The sequence below is a fragment of the Cuculus canorus genome, chromosome 4 (genome assembly GCF_017976375.1).
Source record: "Cuculus canorus isolate bCucCan1 chromosome 4, bCucCan1.pri, whole genome shotgun sequence".
NCBI lineage: Eukaryota > Metazoa > Chordata > Aves > Cuculiformes > Cuculidae > Cuculus > Cuculus canorus.
In genome coordinates, this window is record NC_071404.1 from 48,883,279 (window position 1) to 48,903,988 (window position 20,710).

The following is a 20,710-nucleotide window of genomic DNA, read 5'->3' on the forward strand; positions in this document are numbered from 1 at the left end:
GAGTCCAGCTTCAGAAATCCGTGCAGCCAATCAAGAAACCATATTTGCTGCTTAAATCCTCAAAAAGAATAAGTAAATGACTACTGCTGAGACATTACCTACTCTTCATCTCCTAGCTGTGCAACACAGGGTGGGTTTCCACAGGCCACGTGGCTTCCTTTTGCAGACAGGGAAGTTGCTTTTTGCAAGGAATCACATCCCTTTGAAGTTGCAAGATGTTGCCCGGTAATTCACACCAAATATATATATACTCCCATATCATGAGGTTTATGTGAATCACTGAGGATGAGTCAGCTGAACACAGGGAAATACTAATCTGTCTTACCCTGTCAGAAATAAGATTTTTTTTTCAAGCAGAGGAAAACACACATAGTATTGTTTTCGTACATACTCATTTAGGCAGGGCACTGGGTTTCTTGCCATGGACATAGTGCAGGTGTCCTGGCTTAAAATTGCCCTGAAGCTACTTCTGTTTCACAGTTATCTTCAGGCTGCATCCTTCCCATTTTCTGGCCAGCTGTGGAAAGAAAGCGATGCTTCACAGGAATGTTTTTTTTTTTACTGTGGAGAAAGAAAGAGGACTGGTTTAAGTAGAAGAGTAAAAAACTTTTCCAAGAGGGTATTAACACAACATCTGAATAAGCTGTATGTTATGTGTAGGAACCCCAAAGCTAAAGATAGGCTTAAAGGCACTGTCTGGGTCTGCGAGGTGTATGCGTTTTGCTCCAGCCGCCCAGACAGGTTCCATGGACCATTAGCTACTCAGGACATTGAATTTGCAATGGTCATAAACCTTAGAGGACTCAGGACTGCCAAGGCACCAGTATAGACATGCTTAGTGGTTGCAAAAGAAACAAATGCTGGTCTTCATGCTTCACCCTGCTTAGGGTCGAATGTCATTTCATGCAGAATTGGGATAGCTGTATTTTAATTTGAGCTGGAAATAATGTTGCAAATATAATAAGCAAAAAGGCTATTTCAAAGGCCTGAGGACTCAGAGGTACTGTCCCATATCTTGTTACCAGTGGTTTTTCATGGCCAATACATGCAAGACAGGGATGAAATCTGTCACACGGGCTTTATGCCAACCAGGGATTTTGCACGAATCTTTCCAGGCTGGATTTCTGTGTATGTTGTGAGGATTTTGTTTTGTTTTTAAATAGAGCTTTTCTGATCAAAATCAGGCTCAATGCAAAAGAAACACCAGGCTCCTGCAGCTCTCAACAAAATCTGCATGTTAGAAGCCTGTGTTGCTCATCTGGAATATATTATTCCATGGAGGGGAAAGAGGATTTTCAGGTTTAAACTCCTGTTATGCAAATCAGTTGTCTTCTGTTCTGCCTTTGCATTAACACTGACTGTCATAGTTCTTCTGCCACGCTTCATCTTCTATTTCCAAATCTACATTTTTTCAGACAATTTGATTTTGAAATTATATTTACATTCTTAACATCTCTTAATGAGCTTATTTCATTGGTAGCGTAAACCTAATTACAAGTCACACCAGGGGCTCTTTTGCTGGGAATATTTCCTCCAATTTAGCCTGATAGAAGATTGCTGGGTAATGTGAGAACCACAGCTTCAGATATTGCACTAATATAGCTTAAGAAGTAGTTAAATATTTTAAGCAGAAACAATTGGCTCAAGTTGAGTTAAAGTTTTGATAGAGACCGCAGGCTGAGTTCAGACTATCTTTAGAAACCAAGAGTTTAACTGATACATTTGGGATTTATTGTACCACATTTTCCTTTGCAGGGCATTTCCAAATGGGTAATTTCAATAGCTGTTACCTTGAAGCTAGCCACCCTCAATGAAAATTATAATTTGTGGATTTACATAATGAATTTTAAAAAGTAGTTTGTTTGGTTTTTTATAAACTGGACTCTCTGTATTCCAGGGCTTTAGTATATTTTACAACTGCCTTTTATGCCTATTTTCATTGTTTTGTCCTTTCATTGATCAAATTTCATCTGCTCAGATGGAAAATAGAATTTGATTACCAAAAATTATACCCCAACCATGTGCACTGCAGGAAAGGTCGTCACTGACAACACAATATGTCTTCTACTTAATTCCTTTCTCTGGTGAGCTGTCTCGTCGGCATGGGAGAGTAGAGCACAGGCTAGGGAGCCACAAGCTCAAGTCCTAACCTCACCACTGGCACCTTGTAGCCCAGATTTTAAAATCTGACTCTTGTATTTGGGTTTTTGCTTTGCAGCAGTCGCAAGCTTAGCATGCAGCTGCCCAAGGTGTTAGCTCTTAGATCCTGGCTTCCCAGAGGGCTAACTTGCAACAGTAACAGAGGTGCATATAACTGCTCCAGGTGGTGTTATCACTTCAGAGGTCTTTAGATCAGACCTTATGTGTCATCATTTAATAGCGGAGAGTTATTCAGGAATTTAGATGTTTACATTCTCTATACCAAGTTTAAGTCATAAGCAAATCATAAGCAAACCACCATGCTTAGTCAGAGTTCGGCCCAAACAGGCCATTGTTATTCAGCCCAGTATCACTTTCCACATCTGTTAAGAAATATTCAATATGACATTCACACACTGATATATATATATTTAAATCTTTGTACAGCATTTCAGAGAAAAATGCAGTTTTCCATCTTGGGTATGAATATGCAGAAACCTCATTACAGCTGTAGAATGGAAAACACCTCATGCCTGTTGTGAGAAAGGAGCTCAGTGGTACTGCCCCAGCAAGCTAAGAAGCCCTAGTGACCCTAAGAAGCCCCACCTGGCACCTCCACCCATACTTAGGGCCCAAGGGCTCCATTTAAGCCTGAGCTTGAGCCCCTTCTCCTTTTAAAGGTGCTTGTCTCTAGCAGTCCTCCTGGACCAGGCTTGTTACCTTGTCTCCACCTGAGAGACTTGCTGGGCTGCTAACCAACCTGTTTCTATCACCCTGCTGCTGCTTTCTGTCTCTGATGCTGTTGTAATGTGTGCTGCTAGGGACATCAGTGCCTGGCTTATGTAGTTGGTCCTCCCCTCCTGGCTCACCTTCTGTTTGGGAGAAACCCTGCTCTTGCTGCTCCATGATGCTCTACAAGGAAGACCCATGGAAAAGCTACTCTCCTGGTTATGCTTGTAAAGGAGCTAAGTGCCCTGCTGTGTCCTACTCTTACTGAATGCTTGGCAAGAGGGAGTTCCTGTCCTCCTTTGCAGCTGCAGAGGTGGGCTGGAAGGGATGGAGCTACAAGCTTTCTAACCCTTGGCAGTATTGAACTGCAAATATTGTTATTATTAAGTTACCGTTTCTAGTCTCTATGTTCTCAGCCTACAGAAGACTGTAAAGAACTCATATGCCCCAGCCAGAGGGATGGTGTAAGTAACTTCATGACTCTTCTGTAAAACTCAAAAGACTTAAGTCTCTTTTGATTCTGCCAATTTTATGTGTCTCAACCTTGCATAGAGTTGCTTTTGGCTTCCAGAGAGTCAGAGTACCTGATCTTTAAGCTTATGGTTTAGAGCTGCTTTTAATTTTTAGCAAATATTTATTTATGGAGTCTCTAACTTATACACACAGACAAAAAAGCAATTGTTAGGGGAGACAGAACATAAAAGAAGCATCAAACAAAAAGCTCAACCTTTTTATACTCAATAAAAAAAGAAATTTTATCCTAATTAAAATTTTCAAGGAAGTGGAGAGAGAGTGAGCAAAATAGGATCAAAGAGACTCAATAAAATCCCATTTATATTAAGCACATTATTCATCAGTTAAACAATATGTGTTGTATGAGAGTGCAATATGATATGAGCATCAGAAATACTGCTAGTTCAGTCTCTTGGCCTTACTTAACATCTTGCTTCCTAGGTTATCCTGCTGTTTTGTCAAGAATAATTTTCCAAGTAAAGCACTATTGAATTTAATGTAAGTGCACTGATAGGATCTCAGTAGACAAAAGCAATCACTTAAGGATAGATGATGATACCATTTTGTGTTTTGTGACATTGCTCTTGTTTGAGGCAGTGTAAATCTGTACTAATGCTAGTTAAGTAAGTGGAACTAATCTGGTCTTACTTGTATTTTGATTTCGACTGTAAGCAGCCCATGGAAAGACTGATTTCAGGGCCAGCTGGGTAAAGAAAATAAATATTTTGCTAGTGTATCACAAACCACTAACAGAACTACTACAACGGGAAGCAAAAATTAGGAGCAAAACATGACCCAGGAAGATGAAGTTTAAGTTCTTATACGCAAATATTGGGATGGAAGTACTTGCAAGTTCACCAGCCCTACAAATGAGAATATGTCTTGTCTTTAACTTGCCAAGTCAAAAATGCCTGCTGAAATATGTTTCAGCATGTAGAAGAGAATAACCTATGACACTGAGAAAGGCTGTTTTAAGTCAGGAGAGGGGAAAAAAATCACCACTTGACCAAAGAGACATTTGTTCCACTGGCAGAAATGCAATAAGATTTTCTTCAGGATGCCTTCCGATCTGCAACTGGAGATAAAGGTTATAGCTACAATTTTACATTACAAAAAAAACCCCAACCACAACAACCAGAACCCCCACCCCAAAATCCAAACCCAAGAACACCCTAATGATATGTTTTTTCATGAAATCATTTAACCACTTTTTAAAATCCATTTTGGCTTCCCAGCCTTCCAAATCTGGTACAGTCTATGCTTGTGGAAACACCATTCTGCCCTCTTTTTTTTCTTTACTTTTAATCCTGTTTTGTTTTGATGCCTCTTTGTCATAACATCATTCAGTTTATAGTTTCTACTTAATTCTGTTCTCTACATTTACCAAGTTTCTTGGTTTCAAAATATGGTTGAACTGTCTGCAGTTTCTTGCAGCATCCTTAGAATCCTTCTTAAGAAAACCAAACCTGTCCTTGCCCTGTGCTGCGGTGATCAAGAGTTTTATTATTTCACATATGACTTCCTTCTCTGGGTGCTTGGCCAGTGACACATGTAAGTGTGGATCTACGGCGTATTATTGCTCTGTGTGACTTTGACATCAAAGTGCACTGAAAACACAGAGTCTACATACATTCACAATATTGCCGGGGAAAGGACAGAAGAATAGAAATTTCTCTATATAAAGCAAAAGTTATGGGTGGTTAAAAAACTTACTAACCAATCCTTTGAATTCTGCATAAGCACTTCTGTAAGTTTGAGGTGTAGATATAGTTTAAGACTTGTCATTACTGCAGTCTAGAAAAGCTTCTTTATTCTCCATGCTTCACAAACGTTTGCGATGTATAATTTAAATTTGCAGTATAAATATACGTAGAGATAGAGAAATTATTGTCTGTTTTCTTTGTTGTTAATGGGTAGCTGAAGCAAAGACTAAGTAATTGCCCAAGACTGCACTGGCATTCTAAGAGAAACCAAACTTAATTTTCATATCTTATGGGTTAATGTGGAGTTCAAAATTCTGGATTTAACTTTCCCCTTTAAGTATCATATATGATCATATTATGGAAAACGTCAGTTGTACTTTTCATTATATTTGCCTTCCCTTACAGGAACTGGTGTGCTTATGTTCATACCAGACTATTACCTGCAGTGGTAGTGGACAACCTGGAAACCTTCTCATCAGGCAGAGTGAAGCCTTGCACTTGGCACCTTGGATCCTGTGCTCAGAGGTGTGTAGAGCTAGGAAGAAAGAGTATTTGGAAGTACTTTAATTATCACCACCTGAATAATTAGCACAACTATGCCTTTAGAAATGAAAATTAAAACAGGAGGGAGTAAATTAGCATGATTTCAGGTGTCTTCTTAACATGTCCCTATAGAGAGTATAAAAGCTCATGACTGGGTTGTCTCCTTGAGCTCCACAATATAGGCTTGGCACACCATCACTCAGGCACCCTCTGATAAGTTCAAAGTCTTCAAGTAAGCCTACTGCCTGTTCTTCTTTTCTGGAGTTGCAGCAAGGAAAGGTGCACATGGACAAATCTTTAAAGCACATGTGTGAAAGAAAATCCTTTCTGTGCAGTGTTCCAAGCTTGTCTTTGTTGGAGCAAAAGATTTCCTTTGAAAGGCATATATATATTTGTTATCTTTCTACTGGGTGCTTATTTCTGCCACAGCTCTGGTCAGGCAGAAAACCTAGAAAAGTAATTGGCCTGAGTACGACTTGTAAATAATGACTCTGTTAAACATGTTCCGATTGTCCTTTGTGGTTTGGGTGCCTGATTATATTCTGCAAACATTAGATTTCAATATTAAGTGGAATTGGGTTTTAGTGCATGGTCCTGGGAAATGGCAAACTGAAACAGAGGTTGTAACATATTTTTCCCACAAAAAAATTTCAAAAGGCTCGTACAAGTCAAGTTGGCTGTTCTGAGAGTTGTCCTCTAAGTAGTATGGCAGAACATGCTTGTTTTGCAGGTCCCAGACAACGACGCATCAAGCCTACAGAATCAAACATAAGATAGTAACATCACTGGAATGGAAGTGCTGTCCTGGCTACAGTGGGCAAAACTGCCAACCCAAAGGTGCGTAGAGTTGTAAGGGTTTGAAATGAATCACTTCAGCAGAAGAAAATAATACTGTCTGATTTGCAAAAAAATGGCTCTACTGAAAATCAATATAGTTCTCCCTGTTAATTTAAAAAAAGGAAAAGTGCACAGCAGACCTCTCTTCCACTCTAAATAAAGCTCATAAAATCTTCAGCCTTATTCTATTTTGCTAAAATACAGAGTTTGCATTCAGTGCATCTCTACTTTTGACCTTTTGGTTATTGAGTATTGCAGTGCTGGGGATATTAAATCCAAATTCTCTATTGAATACTTGCTGTAAAATTAATCTACAGCATGGTGACATTTTTGGCTTTCAGTTTCAGGCTTTAAGAATATGTTTTATACATGATAGAATAATATATCATCTTTTTTCCCTCTGTATTGAGTAGTGCTTTTGTTGCTTGAAACTTCAAGAGTAACTAAATTTTACTAGGTGTTACACATGGTCCCTGTATAATTGTGCCCTTTTTTGACAGAATAGAGTGTTTTGCCTCTGCCCTGGTGATGAAACATATGGCAATGTACTGTAGTTTAACATCTGTATAATCGCTATTTCTTTGCTGCTGGCCTTAAACAAGCTGCCCTTGAAAAATAAGATATGGCATCAGCATACATGTTTTAAATGAATGAATATTACAAGAAAGGCCATTAGATGTGGTAGGCAATTCAATCAGCAGTGGTAAAGTAGAGGCAGTGATTAAAAATTAATGTAGAGGAATGAAGAGAAATCACTGTAATTCACTTCCAGGAGGGAAATTTCAATGCTGAAGAGCCAGAAACTCAGCAGGCACAGAAGCCTTTCCTGTGCAGCTGAGCATGGAGTCAGATATTAATGTGGGACACAGTCAGCAAAGCTGTCCAGTGAGCATGGATTAGATGTTTTAAAGGTTTGTTTTAAAAAAATGCAAACATTAGCAAAAATAGATTAAAAATTATTATTGAAGGGGGTGGCTACAGCTGATAAAATTGAAATGGCATCAAAACAACAGGGTAGCATTGACCAGAAAAAAAAAGCTGTATAACTCCGTTCGTAGCGGCATCTGTGTAAAAATAACAATAACTGAAAATGTTGTCAGGTGTCACAGAAACAGGTTTGAAATCGCATCTCCTGGGTTCTATTCTTAAACCTCTTCTGTCTTGTGGAATAACTTGGGGAAGCCACTTATAATCTGCATACCCAAGTTTACCCATCTAGAAAATTGAGATGACATTTATCTCACAGGGGCACTGGGATATTTAATTAATTAATGCTTGTAGAAGTGCTTAAAGAGATTGGGATGAAAGGTGTTATGTCAGAAAGACTCTTCTTTCCTGCTTCTGGAATCTTGCCTCCCATGAGGAAAAGACCACCAGTGCAAGCCCTGCCTGTATTATTCAATTCCCTTGAAGGGATGTCAGCTAATGAACTTGAACAGTTGGGAGCCCAATAGGCTTGTGTTCGGGCGCTCTGTTTCTACACAGTGGGGGAGAGACATTGTAAGCCCTGACTGGGGCTCTCCAGAGTCTCTGAGCCCTCTACTTGGCCTCTCTGCACTTTATCTGCTCAACAGAACTATTGTTGAAGGGGTTTTGTGCCAAGGGAACTGGGGTATCTGACAATATGTTTTATGTCCTGGGAAGGCATGTTTAGTGTGATGTGGGTTGCTTGTAGCAAATGCTAATTCAAAACACCTTCTGGTTTAGCTTCTTTTTCAAACCAAGTGAAATTATACGTATCTATTTCAGTCTGACAATCTAAGCAGAAGGAAACACTTGTCACCATCTGATAGTTATTACTAGACATCTGTAAACCATGTTTGGTAGCCTCATTGTAACTGCTTGGTTACAGATGCTTCCCAAGGTAGTGTAGTAGTGAGTGAGACAGAAGAGCCTCTAGGAAGACATGTGTTCAGATCACTATTTCTAACTTTTCGTCCTATGTGGCAACACATAACCAAATTGGATAAGGTGTAGATCTTAGTCCAACCTAGAAAATGCATCTTTAAAAGGAACTTTCTAAGAAGGGGAAAATGCAGACGTAATTTCTCAGAAGTCTCATGAAACAGCACAATATGGACAAGTCAACAGATAAATCATCATTGTTTTGATTTGGGAACAGCAAATGCTGAGCAGGGAGCAAAACTGCTAAAATGAAAAGGGTTTTTTTTTTCTGAGTTGCACAGTTAATGACATCATTTTTACTAAACATAGCTTTATTTTAACTTTTCATCCTTAAGCTGGAGAAAACAACATGAGTGTAATAATGTCTGAGGGGAAGAAATCTCAGTTCAGTCATGCACATGTGGTCTTTGAACACTATATTATGCGTCATCAATCATTTCAAGTGTGTTCAAATTCGGCTTTGCTGTGGAGTGAGGCTGAGGTGACTTGATGTGTATGAATTTATTTCCATCTGCCTTGGCTGTGGTTTAAAGCAGACTGCTGGTTTTCAGAGTTGCTGACAATGCCATAGCCATTGTTAGCACTGAATTCTCTTGCATGGTAGTGATGTCATTCCTCCAGCAGATGGCTGTAAAACGTTCCACACAGGAGCGAATACTGTTCTCTATGGGGTGAGCTGCAGACACAAAAGGTAGCAATTCACCTTGAAATGCAGGGAATGGGAGGAAAATACCAAACACCCCACAGGGATTTCCCTTTAGTCACTTCTGCTTCATCAAAAATATATTGAGAGAAAAAGATCCAATTTCCATATTTTTAATATTCCCTGAAATCATTTTGCATGCTGTGTTTAAAAATGCATGGGACAATAAATTATACATCTAGGCCAATGTATTCAATGATAAGAGCCTAATGTTAAATTCCTGTGTGCGTTTCCTGATATTCAGAAGTGTTCAGGACTCTGAAGCTTCTGGAGGAACTGGAAGAACTCCTCATTGCTCAGCATTTTGAATTGCTGCTTTATTTTTGTTGGTGTGTCTTTGTTATTGTAAGCGGCACATAAAAGGTGGGTCTAGAAGTCTAATTTTTATTTTATATTTTTTATTTCTGGCTTAAACCTAGCATAGTTCATCCACTTTTTGAAAGTTCTCCAATACGAGTCATTTGATGGCTATCTCTACCCTAAAGATATGTTTTAGAGTTTCCGTCTGGTGTTCCCATCGCATCTGCTACTGTTCAGCATTTAGAATGGGGAAACTCAGCTGTGGGACCAAGGAGCACATAAGGCTTAATCACCATATGATGCATCAGAGTCATTCCTTTGGGAAAGGACTGAGCCATAGTGGGAGAATGATGTAGGAGAAGCTATATTGCCAGTGACTCTTCTAAATTTGTTTCACAAATGAAAGCCACAAATTTCTAAATTTGCCTTAGAAGTACCTTTCCCACACAGTGATGAAATTTAATTACTGTACAATATGAGGTATTGTCTCTGGGTGAGTTTTTGTGTGTGTGTGTGTGAATCACTGGTCCAGTCCTTGCTGCTTTTAGAAGCAGCATAATGCAGTATTGGCTTGCCTCATTACTGTTTTGCTCCAAGAGATTGATACTATGTCCTAGGTTTTGCAGGAATTAAGTTATCTGAACATTTTAAAGCATTAGTAAAACAAACACACAATGATAAATATATATCCTTGAAAGTGTACAAGTGAGTAAGACTGTAAAGGTTTGGCTATTCCACAAGTGAAGCTGTGAGTGGGGCAGTTGGTTTAATAAGAAGGATGAAAGATAAGATGGATAGTATAAAAAAAAATCTGCTGTCTCTAGCTGTAACAACATTTAGAACAGCAGAAAGATGGATAAATGAAAGAATAAAAGGACATCGGTCAGCTGGTCTTTATCACAGGCAGGTAGCTGACTCCCTTGTCATAGATTTTATCATCACATCACCACCTGATAAATCCTGTGTAATGAATTGGGCTGAATGCAAGTATTAACTCATGTCAATAACCATGCCACGGAAAGATAACAGGAGCAATTGAAAATATAGCTATTTGAGGATTTTGTATTTCTTATCAGCCAATTCCAATAAATTCTATGAAAGTTTTAATCCATATAATAATTTCCTTTGAGTTCTTGGCCTGTTAGTTCCTCCCCTGCCCTAATTTACAACTTCAGACACTTTATGTCATCCTTAAATGTCATCTATTGATCCTCATATATACTGCCAAAAGGCTGATCAAAAATAGAGAATTTCTTGATTTAACAGTTTGTTCTCTTTCCCTGGAAACTCACAATATGGCCAGACTAGGGTTTAATATTTGAAGTGGAAAATAATGTCACCATACCCAAATTGTACTTGTACTGTACTGAAGATTAGGAATCATGTCAGTGCCACGAAAGTGGCATCCCTTAGATGTGCTACAGCTGGAAAAAAACCCTCCACTCCAAAATGCTTCATGAACTGAGCAAGCATATAAAAATTGCTGTGAGTTTAGACTAGCAAATACAGCTACTTTGTCTATATTTCTTTTTTTTTCTTAACAATAAAGAAATGAAAGCAACATAGTTAAGCCTAATGGCTAGAGAAATAAGTTAGGAAGGTGGAAACCTCAGTTCAGTTCCCAACTCCATCAGTTGTGTGCCCTACTTTTTGTGAGTGAAGGCACTTCGTATTTCTGGACTTCAGTTTCCCCAAATGTAATATTGAAATTATATTAGTCCAGCTTTTTGCAAATTACTTTGGGATCTTCGGGCTGAGTTGTAAACTGAGCACAGAAAATCTCATCTTCCATGACCAGACCAAAAATTTACAAACTTATCACCTTTATGAAACTTTTTAATACATGTATCTGTTGTAAATCTCAGATTACATTTGTTGGAATTCAGAACTTGATTATGTTTTGAAATGTTCTTTATTTTTTAGGTGCTGCAACAATATAATCACCATTGCCTTTAGTGGGAAGATCTCCATGGCTAAAGATGTGTAGTCTGTCAAAAAAAATAAAAAATCAGTTCCAACAAACCTGACTAATTTTTCAGCTATGAAAAAAACTTACACATTTTACAGCTGACAAACTTTGTATTGTCTTTGTGTTGATCTAAAATCTTCCTCTAGACTTTTACCCCGGAGTTTTCAAGATTCCATTCATTCTAGGGAAGATTTTGACATTATAGTATTAACATCAAACCCTTCCAGTTTCAGGAAGCAATTTGTAAATCTTCATCAATATGATCCCACTCTATGTTATAGTTAGACTAAGCAGATGACAAAAATAACTTGAGATGATTAGGCTTTGGTAAAGTTACTATAGAACAGAGAGAGAAAGCAGCTTTTGTGGAATTCTGATTGTCATGTCCAGTGTTTCACTTGCATCTTTTCCTTTTCCTCCCTCTTTTAGCTCAAGAACAACAGTTACTTATACACAGCAGCCAGGCTGAAAGCAGCAGAACTCTCAGTGAGAGGACACCAGGAGCATCTCAGGACCCCAGTGGGCCAGGTCAGCTGTTACAATTACTGTCACCTCTAGCCCAATCACAGTCCATGTGACTGCAAAAACAAATTGAGGAAAATCTCTGTCTTCTGAAGTGACCTGGATGAACAGTTGGAATTTCTAGCAATCACGGTTCAGTGGTACGCTTCTTTGATGAAGACAGGCAGAAGAAACTGAATTTAAAGGTACCAGGAGCTTAGCATTTACAGTGTCTTGTGACTAAACTAAACTCGGGAAATTCATTCTGCATAGAAATGGTTAAACTATTATATTGCTGAGTGAACTAGATGAATTAACAGAAAAACTTAAAAAAAATCCAACCAAACCCAATACAGCCAAAAAAACCCAAACCCAAATCCAGGAGTAATACAGGTCAGTATTCCTCATACAAGAAAATGTAGTGATGTTTATTATTGTAGATTTTCTTATAAAAAATGGTGCTTTATTCAAAATCAACACAGTGATGCTTCAAACTTTAGCAAGAACAGCTTAGGTGTTTTGTAAGCTCTTTGAAGAGGCTGGAGAACAAGTCTTACGAGGAGCAGCTGAGGGGACTGGAGTCATTTAGCCTAGAGAAAAGGAGGCTGAGGGGAGACCTTGTCACTATCTACAGCTACCTGAAAGGAGGTTGTAGAGAGGTAGATGTTGGTCTCTTCTTTCAAGCGATAGGTAATAGAACAGGAGGAAAAGGACTCAACTTGCACCAGGGGAGGTTCAGATTGGACATCAGGAAAAATTTCTTCACCAAAAGCATTATTGGGCACTGGAACAAGCCGCCCAGAGAGGTGGTTGAGTCACTATCTCTGGAGGTATTTGGAAGACAAAGAGAGGAAGTACTCAGGGATATGGTTCAGTAGTGAACAGGTACGGTTGGACTCAATGATCTCAAAGGTCTTTTCCAACCAATTCTGTGATTCCATATGGGATGATCAAATAACTAAGCAGCACAAGGACAATTTACAGCTTTACACCACAGATGTTTGAGACTGTTTCTTATTACAATATTTATGTTCTCACTACTGTGTTTACTTCAGCCTATCTAGACTGTATGGTTTTTGAACATAATGTCAGTGTTTTCTTGCAAGGGTTCATACAGACATTGTAGGAGCTAGTTAGTAACAATAATGTTTTTATTCAAATATTGATCTACACTGAGAAGTTACCTTAGGTGACTGCTACAGGAAAAGCTTCTCCATCTCTTTGTCTCTATAATTGTTGGGTGTGCTCTTCCCTTTAGATTTATGTACCATCTATATGACTTCAGTTAAGTTTACCTGCACAAAGGTCCCAGAAAATTAATTTCATATTTGTCTGTATAAGTATTCATGGGAACAGAATTTTATTCATGCCAGGCATGAATACATGAATACACTCACTAAACTTGGAGCAGAAACAATCATGTTTTATCAGACCTTGCTAATTAACCATTAATTGAAATATTAAGTGTTCATTATAAATAAAAATGAAAAGGTATTCATGATTTAGAGGTATTAAAGTAGTTGACAGACTATACTACATTACAGTCTGTACCACCTGAAGGTGTATATCCCTTTGAAGTTATAGAGATGTTGGTAATGCAGAATTATTTAGAAAATCTGTGTACTCAACAGACCTGCCAACAATCACATATCATATCGTATTTAAATAACAACAAAAGACATACATGAAACATATTTGAATAAGGAGGTTGTTTGAAAAAAATTATTCTCTGTTTGTGATATACTCCCCAGCAGTGAGTGAGAATGCATTTGTTGAGTAACTATTTGGTGTCAAATTGTATGCAAGTTACTAGGTAGTGTTATCTACATACTGTCAAATGAGCTTGTACTTGACATTACGAGAAGCCAGAAGATGAACAAGATTTGAAAGACTGTGAAAGAGATGTGTTCCTTAAACTTTCTTACTACCTTTCTTTTCTTTTGAATCTGTCAGTGTTTCGATTATGGATGTCTACACTGGCTTTTTGTATAATCATCAGCTGTTACACACTCTGGTGTTGTTCACACAGTTGGCCTGTATCTGAAAACGTATGTGAAAATAACACAGATTATAAAATCAGGTCTGTGTATTGCAGTTGTTAATAGACTCCTCTGGTGCTGGGATATTCATGCATGTTGGGAGAACAGAATTTAAACTGCCACAGGGTTTTACAGAGAAAGCACACAAGTATGTGCTTGTGTTCACATGTGTTTTACTTTTAATCATGATAGACAAATAGAAAAATTAGAAAGCATAATCTGGAGAGGGAGAGACTGAATCTGATATGGAGATGTAGAAAAGTATTTTCAAATGGGAGTTAGAAGGCTGTTGCCCTTCAGTGATGTTGTGTGAACAACCAAGTTTTCCGGTGCTGGAGAGAGGAGGATGTTGTTTAGTAAAGCAGACAGGACCCATATGATAAACTAAGCTCGATCAACAGATCATTAAAACATGCCACTTCTCTTAGTAGGAATTCTGCTCTGAAAAATAGCTCTGAAATTTGAATCTCACAGCTCAATGTTAATGGCTTTTCAGCCATTAAAAAAATGTGGTCACTTTAGAAGGAGAGATACCTTTTCTGACTGCCAACCTTGCAAATGTGACCTGGGGCCAGAACTGACTGCCCTGGTCTGATATTCCATCAGCAGCTGCCAGGACACTACAAGCCAGATTCTGTTTCCAGCTGCCACTGTGCAGCCGTACCACTTAAAAACTCCAGATTCAGGTTCATCTATGCAGCTTGTCTTCCCCCTTCAGCAGGAACTGACAGAAATGAAAATGAAGAAAGCTTTGCACCCTGCAGGTTAGTCATTATTTTGGGTGACTATGCATGAGGCAGTAATGAATTCAAATCACTTTCTCATTGTTGCAATTCAACAGGAGCAGAATTATCCAGACTGTCTGTCTGTCAAAAAGTAGTATGATGAAGAGTATTCAGAAGATCTGTCAATGGCTTGTCTCCACAGTGCTGTTGGGGAGAATTGCCAGACTCTAAACTAGGAGGCTGAGTTATAAACACAATTTTATGTCTGTGTTAGTAGACACCATGGGCAAAATAAACAGATGGAGAGGCTAACATCCTAACCTAAACCAGCCAGACTTATTCTCCAGGCTCTACCGATTATGAATTTTATGACTAACATGCCTCTACAGGAGAGTATTCTCATGGGTGTTGGCACACTTCATTTGTGCTGAAAGGGAGCATTTAATGACTTTCTAGATTTTTCCAAATTCTGTTGAATTAGATATGATACGTTTAGTTTTTCACACACTAGAATTTTGAAGAATAAAGTCTAATCAGAAGAATATGCCCTTTTATGTATAACTTGCTTTTTTGTTCTTGTAATCTTTAGGGCCCTGTGCTTCTACATGATTTTGGACTATAACTGTTTACTGCCATGGGAATAGACACCGGTGCCATAATGAAAAGTGCATACGATCAATAGTAATATTGTGAATTTACACTGATGAATATTTGTATGTACTTCTAAAGAATCTCTTGTGTAGCAGTTTATTAAGAAATAGGATGGCCTCAATCATGTAAGGTATATCATGTATTTAGGATAGGCTGTTTAGGCTGAGTTGTTGAAGGAACTGAAGAGACTTTATACCTTTGTTTACAGGTATTAGAACAATTAATTTTACCAGCCTCTTCTGAAAATCCTCAACTAAGTCTTATTCTGTCAGCTGTGAAACTCAAGAGGGCTAACTGAAGTCATCTGGAGTCTTAATTTGCAAGACCAAGGGCTTCTTCACCACTAAGTATCTTAAAAGCATCCAGCTAGGCCTTTTTATACTGAAGAGACTACAAATGCCATGAATGAGTTGGGCAGGTTTTAAAATAAACTTGATTTCACAGGTTGGGTATCTTTTCTTAAGGACAGACTAATGATTATTCCAAAGTCATTTATCTGTTAGCTGTTTTTCTGCTTCGCTGCTGTGTTGAACAAGTCTTTATCTTGACCCCAACACTGAAAAGATGATCTATTCCTTCAGACACAAGCCCTGAAATTCTTGAAGTTATGTTATAAATGGTAAGGAAAAAAATCAATGCGTTTGTGATTGTATTAAAAGAGGTAGACTAAATGAGAGCTAACTGAATACCCTGTAGGGTGCTCAATGGAGGAAGAATGGCGTTATGCTGATTGAAATATGCTAACCATTCAGAATACTCTTGTAGAATTACAAATACTTTATAATGGCTACAGATGCTTCAGTAATTAGTTACTGCTCTGCTGTTGAATGTCTCTAATACATGATACATGACAAAAATTAAGATGATTCACTCAAGACTAAAAATTCAGAAACTCTCACCCCACTTCCAGCTAATGTCTCTCAAGTCAATTACACCATCTTTCCCCCCACACAAGTAGTTTTAACATTACCTTTTTTTTTTTTTTTTCTTATTTTGTTCTCTGACCAAGCACTTACAGAAAAAATTAACAAGAAGATTAGCAGTCAGGAGATGAAACTGACTACTCTACAGAAAAAGGTTGAGAGTATTGCTGCTGCAGTAAATGATGTGAACAAGATGCTTTCTTCTCTGGAAGGCAAAATCAATGAAAACAAAGACAGAGACTTCCAGTCTTTTCTAAAAGGTAAGAAAAAGAAATTAATGCAATCATTCACCCAATTAAAGATGCCAGAAAAAAAATAAATGCTAAAAGCATTCCTAGACTGTCTTATTCTATTACTCAACATTTATAGGAGAATGCTTTTTTAATTTCAGTTCATAATAGAGGGATTTGTTTATTTCAGCATTTGTTATCGTGTCTTTTATAGTGACAAAAAATTTACCTTTTTGGGTACTACATCATCTACATTGTAACTTAAGCCACTATCAAGGCATTTCCATTTACTGAGGGCTTCTACAGATATTCTTATCTCCTTTTTTGCTACCTGACAACTGACATAGTATTTGCTTTGCTACCAAGTCTAAGTAATGTTCTTTAATACATAATTCACATACGTATGGGAAAATGTATAAGAAATTCTGTGGCTGTTGTGTTTATAGCATGGCAAACAGCCTGCTGAATAATTTGCCTCTGATCATATTAGGCTACTTTTGATAAACATCTGTACTCATATTTGGTAGATGAGAAAGACACAGCCAGGGATCAGGATATTGGGCAGACCTTTGCCAGCAGAATTATACATCCATTCTTTGTGACTCCTTCAGCAAAATCTGTTTGTTATCCGCATACAAGTGGTGCTTAACAAATATTGGGACTGAAGCTTTCACCTCCTTGATGTGCAATGTATTTCTCATTTTTTCAAGATTTTTCCCCCAAACTGTTTGTGTTATACACTTGTCCTGCTTTTGGCTGGGATAGAGTTAATTTTCTTCTAGTGGCTGCGGTATTTTGGATTTAGTGTGAGAATAATGTTCATAACACATATTGTTTTAGTTGTTGCTAGGTAATGTTTATGCTTGGCTAAGACAGAATTAATTTTCTTCCAAGTAGCTGCTGCTTTATAAACTTTAGTATAACAAAATACATTGATTTTTTTCAGTTGCTGTTAAGAAATCAAGGATTTTTCATTTTCCCGTGCTTTATTAGTGTGCAGCCAGGACACCTAACCCAAACTGGCCAATGGAATATTCCATGACTCAACATCATGCTCAGTATAAAAATGGGAATTTGGCTGGGATGCGGGTAGGCAATCTAGGTTCTGTGTCCAGTGTTCTCCTTGCTGTGATCTCTGCACTAGCTATGATCTCTGCACTCGATGCCTGTCACCACGCTCTCTGGAATCACTGGTTGGGACAGGTTAATCATTGGGCAGTGGCAGTTGTATTTTTTTATCATTTATCATTATCATAATAATTATCATCTGTCCTTTAATTGTTCTGTTAAAACTGTATTTATCTCAACCCAAGAGAAAAACTGTCTTTATCTCAACCAATTCCTTTTCTTTTCTGATTCTCTTCCCCATCCCACTGGAAGATGAGGACGGCTGTGTGCTGTTTAGCTGCCAGCTAAGGCTAAATGATGATAATGTTTTAGAATTCAAAGGACTTTTCTGTTGTTTAAAAATAGAATATGAGAACTAGAGATCCTTAAATTGAGATAAAACTAAATGAAACAATACATGCTTTTGTATCTCCCTTGAATTTACTGAATGTGGTCCCTTTTCTTGTAGTTTCAGTCTTCCTCTGTCTCCTGAGTTGCTCATGTCACATGCTAGATGGCTGTCTGGATCAAGTTTATCCCATCTCTCGCTCAGTGACCTGTTTTAACCTCTCCACATATTGCTGGATGGTATTCTTGACCCTTGGGCACGCAGTTAATTTGTCTTCGAATATTTCCCATTTCCCTTCTGTTTTCCCTTCATTGTTTTTTATATTCCACTCATTCTAGCTGTCATTTTCACGGTATTCCAAGAGATCTTTTTGCTGCATCCTATTGTCTGGCTGCTCCATTCCCTATCTATATTTAAGGGCCCAAGACCCAATTAAAATGTGCGGTAGGAAAAAACTCCATTATTTCACACTTCTCTGCAAATGTGTTTTGAGCCTTTATTGGTTTTACTTGCAGTGCTCTATATTTTACCTGCTTAGACTAAATCTCCATTTGCTGGCCCCTTTTTGATTTATGTCAATTTGTCTCTTACTCAAGTAACTCTAATGAAAATGTTGCTGTCAACTACTTTCCTTGACCTTAATGTGGGCACTCCAATACAGGTTGTTCTTGGCTTGTACATAGGTAGACAGCAGGAATGAAAGGAGCTGAGCAGAGAGAACAAGGTTTCTGTTGGCTTGTATGCATAACGTCAAAGGGCAACTGCAGTTTCTGTACAGGGAATATCTATCAGTCATACTCCAAGTGGGCAAAGAGCATCCTAGAGGCAGGAGGAGCTGGAAGGAGTTTCCATGCTGTCCTTTAACTTGGTACAGATGTGCAGCGTAGACACTGCAGATTTGCTAAAGGTTACTTATAGAAACTCACCTCAGCATTCTGCACTATCACTACCATCCTGAAGAAACATGCTTTCAAAGATCAGTTTTCTGTAGTTGCTTCATGCTATTTGGACTTCTCTCTTCACCCCCTACTTTTTCATCTCTTTCTATAGTGCCAAAGTCCTTAGATCATCATTAATCATTAATGATAATTAATTTACTTTTTTCTTATCACAGAAATTCTATTGGCTACTCAGCTTTGTACTGGGGTTTGTTGGGAGTGAGGTCTCTTTCTGTTGAAAACGATTCAATACTGTTTACAAAGTCTTTGTATCTTGGTTTCATCTGTAAATAGTCTTTGGTCCGACAAAACTGTCATCTGTTGAAACAGGGCAACGCTCACTGAAGTAACTGATATGCCCCTCTAATTTGAATACTGAAACTTGTTGTGGATTTTGCAAATTTTTTTCAGTCCTCAAGCGACTGTTTCTACTTTTTACTTAGAAAAGTCTTCTCCATTTAAAGTTAATAAACTGCTGTTCTTTCTTCCTGCTTTCACTCCACGTCAAGACTTTTTATAGACTCCTTTCCTCTTCATTATTAAAAAGTACACTCCCTTAAAAATGAGCTCAACAATGGACCGTTAATCACTTCCAAGTCAGAAATGCCATTTACAGCTCAATACGTAGCCTTAACTCAGTCTCCTGTGTACCTACATTTATTTTGCAATTATTCTTCAAATAAATGAAACTACAGAGGGAATATATGTTGACACAAAGTAATTACACACGTTAGATTTCAGCTAAGGAGTTAAACCTAAAATTTATAGTCTCATAAAAAGTACAAGAGATCTTTAATATTCACAGGTAGTTTGGACCTTTCTATTCCAAAATGAGCAACAGAGAAATTGAGTTACATCCATGTGTGTCCTCATGTGTATTCTCAGTTCAGGCTTAAGAATATGCCCAGTTGTCATCTACAACACAGGTTTAGGTCTAGTCTTTCTGGGGAGAAACGTGCTCCTAGAGCCTTTGCTGAGTTTTGCAACAGCACTTGCTTATCAAGCACCTGCCTGTCCTAGACAGCAGGTAAGAAGAGAAACCCAAGGCTATCTGTTTTATCAGGTTCCACCAACCTGATATCAACTGATCTGTTATCAAGATTTGTTGCTTAGGTGAAGAAATGTAATTAATTCCTTACAAAATATGTAGAGCAACCTTATTTCTTTCCATGGCCATTAAACTTATCTTCACAGGTCATTATGCCTTTTAAAGCACAGAACATTTTTCAACATCGTAAAATAATCTGACCACATTATCAGTTACAATGGTTTCTCTACATGTCAGTTATTTTACTCTGCATTCGTATCTTGGTTCTTCCTTTCAGCAGCCAGGAAAACCTTATTCTCAGGTACCTTATTTTACTGTTTTTCTTTCACTGAAGTTCACTGACAAAGCTCTGTGCGTCAGGGTGCACATTCATGTGAACTTTCATGTGTATACAACTGCCTAGTCATTTACTTGCTGTTCAAGTAGTAAAAAGTAAAGTAATAAAGGCAATCTCAGTGTTATCCCTTTGTTGTTTTTTATACTTCGTCAAAAAATTGCTGTTACATCTGTTATCGTGGTTGACAGTAACTCAGTTTATTGCTTAGGAAACGTCGTGCTGTGTTTCTGAGGTGGCTTTTTTCTAGGCTAGCACATTGTACTTGCCTGTTATATCCTGCCTTGAAAAAAAACCACTATCTGAACAAGTGGCATATTTCTCCCCTAAGTGTCAGGGGTGTTTACTGTCCATTTTACCTGACATAATGAAGACTGAGACTCATTTATAGTTCGTAAAAAAAGTTGCATTGGGTTTCGTAGGTTTGGTTTCCTGCTATCTTACTGCTCTTGTTGAGAATGTAGTTTCCAATAAGTACATTCTCCAATAAGGCTTCAGAATGTGCCTTGCTCGCTTAGAAATGA

General features: G+C 38.1%; 1 protein-coding gene across 2 annotated transcripts in view; it reads left to right on the top strand.

Moving 5' to 3' along the window:
* Positions 1-20,710, top strand: part of MMRN1 (multimerin 1) — a 47,582-nt gene that overhangs the window by 14,763 nt on the left and 12,109 nt on the right. The window contains exons 2-5 of one of the 2 annotated variants that reach the window (XM_009567490.2): positions 5,490-5,609; positions 6,358-6,464; positions 11,771-11,869; positions 16,267-16,440. In XM_009567490.2, coding sequence (XP_009565785.2) covers positions 5,490-5,609; positions 6,358-6,464; positions 11,771-11,869; positions 16,267-16,440 — 500 coding nt within the window. The remainder of the gene's footprint in view (positions 1-5,489; positions 5,610-6,357; positions 6,465-11,770; positions 11,870-16,266; positions 16,441-20,710) is intronic. The other variant, XM_054066121.1, reaches the window with a different exon arrangement.